At 44.5% G+C, this 10052-nt stretch overlaps 1 protein-coding gene across 1 annotated transcript in view; it reads right to left on the bottom strand.

The window, feature by feature from the left end:
* Window positions 1–266: 266 nt before the first annotated feature.
* Window positions 267–10052, bottom strand: part of Cdkl4 (cyclin dependent kinase like 4) — a 38973-nt gene continuing 29187 nt past the window's right edge. Inside the window, exons 7-10 of the mRNA XM_051163961.1 lie at window positions 7792–7874; window positions 4036–4092; window positions 2402–2539; window positions 267–399 (exon numbers count right to left, since the gene is read on the bottom strand). Of these exons, the coding sequence (XP_051019918.1) occupies window positions 298–399; window positions 2402–2539; window positions 4036–4092; window positions 7792–7874 (380 nt within the window). The 3' untranslated portion in view covers window positions 267–297. The remainder of the gene's footprint in view (window positions 400–2401; window positions 2540–4035; window positions 4093–7791; window positions 7875–10052) is intronic.

The following is a 10052-nucleotide window of genomic DNA, read 5'->3' as shown; positions in this document are numbered from 1 at the left end:
AGGTCGAAGTGCACGCCCACACATGCACAGTATCAACTGCCTAAGAAAGTACAGCTTGGATGAGAGTGTCTCCTCGGTATGTGCCATTTTGGCACTGCGACATTTGAGGAGAATGTTCTAGGAGATAAAGTTGGTGTGGAAAAAGCACAGGGTAAGGATTAGTGGTGGTCAGAGCAATGCAGTCCTAGGAGGCGCCTTCAGAGTCATGTCGCTCCTTTGCATTTGCAGCACTGAGGACCCCTGCCTTGTACAAACATACATACATGTTAAATGAATGCCCTGGGAGGAACAGGTTCCCTAAATGTTTGGAAGATGATCGAATTTTAACTGGAGGACTTGTTTTCTTCCATCGGGTGTGGGGGAGCCGTGGCTTCCAGGTATAAGAGGCAACAGTTGATTCTAATAGCAGAACAAGACAAAAATGAGAAAGTGAATTGAAGACCATACCTGTAGGTGCCATTTAGGTCAGAAGTGATAAGATAGCAACAAAAGACACGCACAACACAAAGAGGTCAAAGGTCAATGGTTTTAAAATTATGCTCGTACCCTTTCCCAAAAATTGTGCTCCTCTGATACTTGAATGGAAAATTCGGTTCTGTGAGTTATTTCGAGGTTCCCATGGCCAGACTGTTTCTTACTTCAATATGGTGTTGCTGCATGTGCAGTCAGTGATTAAAAGATTTTTGCCAGCTTTTCCACCAGAATCCCTGGTGACAACCTCGTGGGCACATCATGCTTTAAAAGCTAGGCTTTTTCCTGCATCTTTTGATAGTGGTCTTAAGGAAGTCATTGCTTACCATGAGGAGATCCAGAGCCCACATCGAGGTACACGCCTGAACTCGCAGAGCCAAGTGACAGGAGCAAGGAGACCTCTGTGGAACCTACCTCCTCCTTCCTCCCTCCCTCCCCGCCTCCTTCCCGTCCTTTCTTTTAAATACAATGACAACAGAACTGCGGCTGCACTCCATCAGGGGAGGAAAGCTGTCCTACGGCAGCCTTTAGGAGTGAGGGTTATTAGAAGGAAGGGCTTTGAGACCAGGATTGGGCCCTGAGGAGGGTGGGGTGGGGAGAGCATTAGACAGAGAAGGTACAGTGTGTGTGAGGTGGGGCCTTTGAGGGAAGGCGGGGCTTCTCTATAGGAAAGGACTTCATTACAGTAGCCATGTCAGGATTGCTGAGTGGTCTAAGAGTGAGAAAATGAGAGACAGGGAGAAAGAGAGATAGCTTCTGAGAGAGAGAGAAAAGAAGAAGAAGAAGAAGAAGAAGAAGAAGAAGAAGAAGAAGAGAGAGAGAGAGAGAGAGAGAGAGAGACAGAACTACGTTCAGACAAATTCCCCAGAGCATCCCTAAAGCAAAGGGGTATCAGATTTTTAGATGCTTTGGGGTGGTGAGGTTTTACAGCCCATCATTCAGTTCAACATAACATACATGACCGTTTGTCCCAGTAAACATCTAAGGCTATTTCCTTTATGAAAGACATGATAACTAACAGATAAATGACCAAAAATTAGATCAACGATGGAAGATTGAGCAAATACAAAATATATCATTCATCAGCCACTGATAAATTGAAAATTACCATGTGGACTTATTAATAAATAGCATTCATCTATTTAATTTATTTCAATGATATGCATAAAATATCTTTATGCATTAGATATTATTTATTTTTGATGCTGCTGTGGAAAAACATTCAAGACAAGCCTGTTGTCATCAAGTTTATGTTTTAACTTGGAAGTTGTCTCACAGGAGTCTGCCATCTTGTTCTGTCATTGTATGATAGTCTTGGCTGCTGGGCAAGTGCTCTGTCACTGAGCTAGCCCCGGCCCTGGTTTCTTCCTTTTGATTTTTCTAGGAAAAGCCTAGAAAGGCAGTCTTGGCTGCCTGCATGGGCCAAAGACGAGCAGCTGGAGCCCACTGAAAGGGGGGAGGGGCCCCGTCCCAGTGCTGGCTGGTTGTGATGGGGTGCCCTTAGGGTAGGTACGTCATCTGGCAGGTTGTATATCCAATCAGCATGACAGAAAAGATGCGATACTTAATTCAGTTGCAGGCTGTTCACCTGTAATCCCAGTTACTTGGGAGGCTGAGGGGGCGGGAGGGGAAGGGGTCGTCACTTGAGCCCGACATCTGGAGACTAATCTGGGAAACATAAGGAGAGCCCCAACTGTAGACATGTATGGTTTGAATAAGACCTTTCAACAAGCTCGCTCTTTTCACAGTTGTAGGTTTTATTACAGTAATTACCAGTATTTACTGAGATTAATACAACTAAATCAGAACAGCAGCAAGCAAAGTTTTGGTGTTCCTCTTGCCTCACTTTGAAAAGTAGAAAAAGTAAAAAAAAAAAAAAAAAAAAAAAAAAAAGCATTACTGTATCGCTTCAGGTTGGGAACTGCGGTACCTGCTGACGCCGCCGTCTGCTTCTCCCCTCACTGCGGCCTTTGCTTTTCGTTTGGTCCTCTCGGGAAGAATGGAAGTAAGCACTGTCCAGCAGCTGGGCACAGGTCAGCCTCTCATCTGGGCTCATCTTTAGACAGCCCTTTGAAGGGGAGAGAAAGCAAAACGGGTTTAAGAGATTTGCTTATTTGGGTACTGTGAACCCAAAACTCTGGAGAAGGGGTCGGCAAACATGGTTTAAGAAGACCAGTGCCAGGCTGGGATTGGTGCTCACCAAACCCACATGGGGCTCTGGGTTTAATTCCCAGAACAACAGAAACTGGGTGCCTGGCTCAGTAGGTAACAGTGCTTGCGGCCAAGACTGATAAGGGTTCAATCCCAGGAACCCCCACAGCAGAAGAAAGAAGTAGCATCCACAAGTTGTCCTGTGACCTCCACACGCATGTTGTGGCATGTGCGTGTGCACACATACACAAACACACATACACACACACACACACACACACGGTAATGAACAGATAAACGACCTCAAATTAGATCAAAGATGGAATAATGAGCAAACACAAAATATATCAACCATCAGCCTCTGTATGTTGAAAATTACCATGTGGGTTTATTGGTAAATAACACCCATCTATTTAGTTTATTTCAATGATATGTAATAAGTATCTTTTATATGTTAGATATTGGTTTTGGTGTTATTGAGGGAAAAAAAATTGAGCTGGGCGTGGTGGCGCACGCCTTTAATCCCAGCACTGAGGAGGCAGAGGCAGGCGGATTGCTGTGAGTTCGAGGCCAGCCTGGTCTACAAAGTGAGTCCAGGAAGGCCAAGTCTACACAGAGAACCCTGTCTGGAAAAACCACACATACACACAAAATCAAGGAATGTGGAGCAACTGGTCATATTACACCCACAAGAGCAGATATCAGTGAATTAATGCTTCCTCCTAGTGCGCAGGTCATTTTTATCAACTCTCACACAATCTAGTATGCCCTGCCTAGAGTATGGTTCTGCCCACTGTGGGCAACACAGGCGTGCGCCACCACGCCCAGCTTTATGCACATTCTTATGTGGGGTTTTCAGAAGTGTAGCCCACTGAATGAGTTTCTGAGTCTAAGAAGAGGCTGCCATCCCAAGTTCTCTGGAGCTTCAGACTGGGAACCATGCCTTGCTTGCCTCATCTTTTGAGCGGTGATATTGATTTGATGGAGACAGCTCCCCAGTCCTCATCTCCCCAAATTAACACTTTCTGTAAATGTGGACCAGTCCTTAAAAGTGCTCCTCTCAGCCAGCTTCAGACCTGCTGAAAGGTCTCCAGTCAGGATGCAAGAAACGAGCTGCAAAGTCCAAGGTGGGGTTCGTTTCTCTCTAAAACATAATGTAAAAGTTGTGTGTGAAAGAGATGTGCACACTTGGGCACACATGTCCGGGAACATGTCGGGGTGAGGGGTGTGGGACTGAACCCAGGTCCTCAGCCTTATGTGGGTACTTTTGCCACCTCAGCCATGTCACCTTCCTCCCTCTCTTATCATGTCAAGTTACTCTTCTCTACTTTGGCCTATGTTCCTCATAGCCTCCCCACCTCCATGTTGAATGGCCAGGCCCGATAATTACAATTTACAGTTAATCCCATTTACCTTCATGAAACTTAAAGCCACAGGCTGAACATTTGAGAATTTTTCTTCAAGAGTCTCCTGGAAAATAAAGAATTTCAGTGTCACATAATCACAAAGTAATGAATATGTCCATGTATGTACATATGTATGTATGTATATATGCATGTACATATGTATGTATATATGTATGTACACATGTATGTATGTACATATGTATGTACATATGTACGTATGTATACATGTACATATTATGTATACATGTATGTACACATGTATGCATGTATATATATGTATGTGTATGCATGTATATATGTACATATGTACGTATATATGTATGTACATATGTATGTATGTGTATATGTATGTACATATGTACGTGTGTATATATGTATGTACATATGTATGTATACATGTATGTACACATGTATGCATGTATATAGGTATGTATATGTATGTATATATGTACATATGTATGTATGTATATATGTATGTACATATGTATGTGTATATGTATGTACATATGCATGTATGTGTATATGTATGTACATGTGTACGTATGTATATATGTATGTACATATTATGTATGCATGCATGTACATATGTATACATGTATATATGTATGTATGCATATATGTATGTACATATGTATGTATGTATATATGTATGTACACATGTATGATATGTATGTATATAGCTCATAGTCCTGGGGAACTTTATAGGACTTTTACATAAATTTACAGCCTTAATCATGCTAGGCAAAAATTCTACCATGGAATTATCTCTCTACCCACAGTGCGTTGTGTATTTGACAATAAGAGCACTTGGAGAAACACCTTTAGTATGTTTGATGACCCTTTTAAAGTTTTTGTTTGTTTGTGTAGTTGGTTATTCAAGATAGGGTTTCCCTGTGCATCCTTGCCTGTTCTGGACTTGTTTTGTAGAGCAGGCTGGCCTCGAACTCACAGCAATCTGCCCGCCTCTGCCTCCCCGAGTGCTGTGATTATAGATGTGTGCCGCTGAGCCTGGCATTTTAAAGTTTTTTAAAACAGGTTTTTACATAATTTTGTACTATAGTATAAAGGTCCAAGAGATATAAAATTAGAGTGCTTTCTTAAGCTTGTAATGGCTTCCTCTTGGTACTAGTAATTCGGGGAGGGAAGGGGACGGGGACGCTTCAAACAGGAAGCCGAGAAATGCCCCACCTGAAATCCTGCCCCAGAGCTTGGCTGTTGGAGCCCGGCATATTAACGAGGACGCTCTGGGCATTCTTGAAAACACACTGACTTACACACTGGAAAACACCACAGCAACCAATAGGAGGCCAAGCCTGTCAGAAGAGCACGGAGGGAAGGATTGGAGGAACGGCAAAGGTAAGAGGAACAGTCTTCTACGGGCGACTTTGTTGCATCTTATTCTTTACATTAAGTGTGTTATATATATAATTCTTGTGTGGCTTTTTTTGCTTTGTCCATTTTCCATGTGTGTATATGCATGTTTCTACGTGTGTGTGTGTGTGTGTGTGTGTGTGTGTGTGTGTGTGTGTGCACGTGTGGAGGCAAAGGCTGATGTCAACCATCATCCCCTTTACTCTTTCACCGTGTTCACTGAGGCCGGGTCCCTCAGACACAGAGCTCATCATATGGCTAACCAGCTGGCTCCAGGAACCACTTTCTGAGGTTAGAACTTGGGCAGGCCCCCACAGCTAGACAGTCTCTATATGGATCTGGGGGGCTCCTTGCATACTTGTGAAGTGAGTGACTTTACTGTGGAGCCATCTCCTCATCCCTCCTTTAACTTTTAACTTTGTAAGTCAACCTTTAACCTTGTGTTATATTTGTAAAAAGCTTTACAAACCATAGTTAAAAAGAAAGAAGATCTTAGGTAAAGCAAGGCATTATATGAGATTGTGGACTCAAGTCCCAGTCACCATCTGTCTTCCCCGGCTGCAGCCCAGTGCTGTGTGGACCTTGCCTCTCCCGAGTATGGAAATGGTTTGGGTTGGAGTTGTTCTGAGACAGAGTCTCCTGGCTGCCTGGGACTCACTGTAGACCAGGCTGGCCTTCAGCTTGTGGCATCTTCCGGCCCCTTGCTTCCTCACGGCTGGGATTACAGGTTTGGGCCACAACACCAAGAGCAGCATGGAGTTTGGGAGGTGAGACCCTGAGCTTAGGTGATCTGATAGAGGGAGCTGGACGAGGCAGACCAGGAGCAGACATGTCCATGGATCGGGAGCAGCAAAGGCACAGCAGATCCTGTGGAATGAGCTCCCGCAGGAAGCTACAGGGAAAAAGTGGCTCGGGGTCTCCTCTATGTTTCAGGCTGGACTCAAACACCTGCTCCTGCTGCTCCTGCCTCCCGAGTGTTAGGGTAATAGGAATATTGAGCTGACTTGAAAAATGTTTTCTTTTTATTTTTTAAAAATTTATTTCTACTGATGTCAGGTTGGTTCTACAAGCTGGAACATAAATTAAAGCAAAACACATCTTCAAAATAAAGAAAACGGAAGTGTTGTTGTGAGACAGTAATTACTTCAGGGAACGTTAACATCAGCATTTGACCAAAAACATCAAGGTGTTGTGTCAGACACCAAGTGTGGTTTAAATTTAAATGTACATGAATTGTAGAGATGGGACAGGTAAATTATTCCTTTTTTTTTTTTTTTAGTTTCCTGGACTCATTTTGTAGACCAGGCTGTCCTTGAACTCCCAGCGGTCCCTCTGCCTCTGCCTCCCGAGTGCTGGGATTACAGGTGTGCACCACCATGCCTGGCCTCCTCCTTTATCATTTTTATTAATTATTATTATTTTGGTATGTATGTGGGGAGATGCGCCAATGTGTAAAACCACGCAATTGTGTGAGGAGGCCACTGGGTGTCCTCTAGCATTCTACTCCTTACTCCCTTAGGGTAGGGTCTGTCACTGAACCTGGAGCTGTTTTTAAGCTGGGCTGGCAGTCAGCAAAGTCCAATGCCCCCTGTTGCCACTGCTCGGGCTACGGCATGCCCAGCCCTGCACCCCTTCCTGCTTGGGTGCTGGGTCCTCATTCTGTGTGGGCACTGGGTCCTCGTTCTGTGTGGGTGCTGGGTCCTTGTTCTGCGTGGGCACTGGGTCCTCGTTCCGCGTGGGCTCTGGGTGCTCGTGCTTGCACAGCTGGCACTTTTATCTCTGAGAATCTCTATATCCCAGGTTGGTATTTTGCTCTGATTTACTTTTGTGTGTGACAGTTTCAGGCTGTCTGCCTGATAGCTGTGGTTGCCTCATTCTAGACTTTGATATAGCCCAGGCTGGCATCAAACTTGCGTTAATTGACCTTTTGAGTGTCAGGATGATAGCCATACTCTTGGATTCTTATAATTTTTGAGTTAGGACCTCAAAACTGCCCAGGCTGGCCTGGAGCTTTTGAGCTCAAATGATCCAGCATCTCGAATAGTTGGGAATTATGTTGTGTCCCAGTGTGTGTGGCTTATGCATTTTTCTTTTTTCTTTTTCTTTTTTTTTTTTTTTTTTTTCCCCGAGGCAGTGTTTCTCTGTGTAGCATTGGCTGTCCTGGACTTGCTTTGTAGACCAGGGTGGCCTTGAACTCAGAGAGATCCACCTGCCTCTGCCTCCTGAGTGAGCCACCACCACCCAGCTGGTTTATACATTTTAAACTGTCTGACTTCAAATTTTCATTAGTGTTTCATATGGAAAACAGCAGCCAAAAGCACCCATGTGAAACAACCATCTCCTTACAGAAAGAAACACCACAAATAGTAATTCACCCAACACAGCCTTTTACCATGTCTTCTGGTTCAGGTATGCTGATGCCGCGGAAAAACTGGTTACTTTTAAAGATGGATTGATGCCTTGGGATGAGTTTTCCTGTAAAATACAAACCACATAGCTCATGATAACGCTGGCTTGAAAATGACAGAGTATATCATAAAAATCCCCTAAGATGCAGGCAATAAGGAAGCATGCCCTGATTATTCTCTCCGGACAGGGCCAGTGTGAGCCTGGGCAAGGGCCACTCTACCCTCAGCTCCCTGCTGCATGTTGTGTGGCCTGCCAATCCGCCTCCACCTGGGACGGCAGCTGGGCTCTCATACACGTTCTCTCACCTGCTTCCCTAATGATCTCGCAACAAAAACGGCTAGCTTGTGTAGCCATGCATGACCTTGAACTTTGGATATTCCTGCCTCTGCTTCCCAAGCTCTGGGATCAGAAGCTCGGGCCGACATGCCTCATTAATACATGCTGGAGATGGAACGTAGGCATTTCTGCGTGCTCGGCAGGCACTCTGCCACTGAGGTATAACGCCCAGCCTGAGAGTTCATCAGTGAGGAAAATGACGCTGAGAGAGAGAGGTTCGTTGGCCAGTCACAAGTACAGGACTCAACCCTGTGTAAAGAGTCAGGGAACCGAGCAGACAGACACACACACAGAAGGTGTGACCTGGACCGATGCTCTAGAGCCGCATATTTTCATGTTGCCTGGGAGAATGAGGAAGCAGAGAACCGCCCAGAAGGCAGAAAGCCAGAGCAATTCCGGGAAAGAATCTGCGCATCATCCTGTGAGGAGAGGGCTAAAGGCTTTACATGCAGGCTCCCAGCGCGGGCCTGTGGTCTACACTGGGTTAGATTTTTCTCCCAATCACAGGAGGAAGACCGCAGCTTCTGACTGTCAAGGATGACACAGTCACCAAATGCTATGAAACAGGCGTGCTCAGTGGCAGAGGGCTTGCTTAGCATACACAGAGGTCCTGGATTCCATGTCTAGCATCACACACACACACACACACACACACACACACACACACACACACACACACAAATAAAAGTAAAACAAATATTTTGTTGTTGTTTTTGAGTTTTGTTCCTTTTTAGATAGGGTCTCTCTCTATAGCCGTGGCTGGCTTGGAACTCACTATGGAGACCAGGCTGACCTCAATTTACAGACAGTTCTTTTCTGCCTCCCAAGTGCTAGGATTAAAGCCATGTATCACCACATGGGGCCAAAATAAAACAAACCTTTATATAAAAATATAACTTCTGCTGGAGAGATGGCTCAGTGGTTAAGAGTGGCGCCTACTCTTCCAAAGGTCCTGACTTCAATTCCCAGCAACCACATGGTGGCTCACAACCATGTATAATGTGATCTGGTGCCGTCTTCTGGCACGCAGGTGTACATGCAGACAGAACACTGTATACATAATAAATAAATAAATCTTTTAAAAAAAGAGTGAAACACACATGTAATATACATATATACACATAATTTGGTTTTTCAAGACAGGGGTTCTCTGTGTAATAGCTCTGGCTGTCCTGGAACTCTCTTTGTAGACCAGGCTGGCCTTGAACTCACAGAGGTTTCCTGCCTCTGCCTCCTGAGTGCTGGGTGGGACTAAAGGTGTGTGACACCACACTTGGATTTATTTTATTTTATTATATTAAAAAAATTTTTAATTAAGTATTTATTTTTTACTTAAGTAAAATAGTATGCAAGCTGCCAAGGGAGGGAAGCCATAAAATAGTCCTGAGCATCTGCAACACCTATGAACCAACATGACAAGGACAATTAGCAGCATGGCAAGATATGTATACAGGTGCAGTGAGTGGCACTCACATGTCAGTGGCAGCCAGCAGCTGTCTGATCGGACTCACAGCAATGGGAGGGAAGTCATGCCCAGGAATGAAAACCAGCTTCTCACAAATAATAAAAAATGTATATCTATGCATGTATGCAATACACATATGTGTGTATATATGTATGTATGTATGTGTGTGTGTATGTGTGTATATATGTATATTTGTACATACACATTGTCTTAGTTAGGGTTTCTATTGCTGTGATGAAACACCATGACCAAAAAACCAAGTGAAGGAGGAAAGAATTTATTTGGCTTACACTGCCATAGTGTTGTTCATTATTGAAAGAAGTCAGGACAGGAACTCAAACGGGACAGGAACCTGGAGGCAGGAGCTATGCAGAGGCCATGGAGGGGTGCTGCGTACCGGCTCACTTGCTTCACATGGCTTTCTCTGCCTGCTTTCTTATAGG

This window comes from Acomys russatus, chromosome 1, assembly GCF_903995435.1.
Source record: "Acomys russatus chromosome 1, mAcoRus1.1, whole genome shotgun sequence".
Taxonomy (NCBI): Eukaryota; Metazoa; Chordata; class Mammalia; order Rodentia; family Muridae; genus Acomys; species Acomys russatus.
Note: the sequence above shows the minus strand (reverse complement) of the source record. Positions and strands in the feature narration are given on the sequence as shown.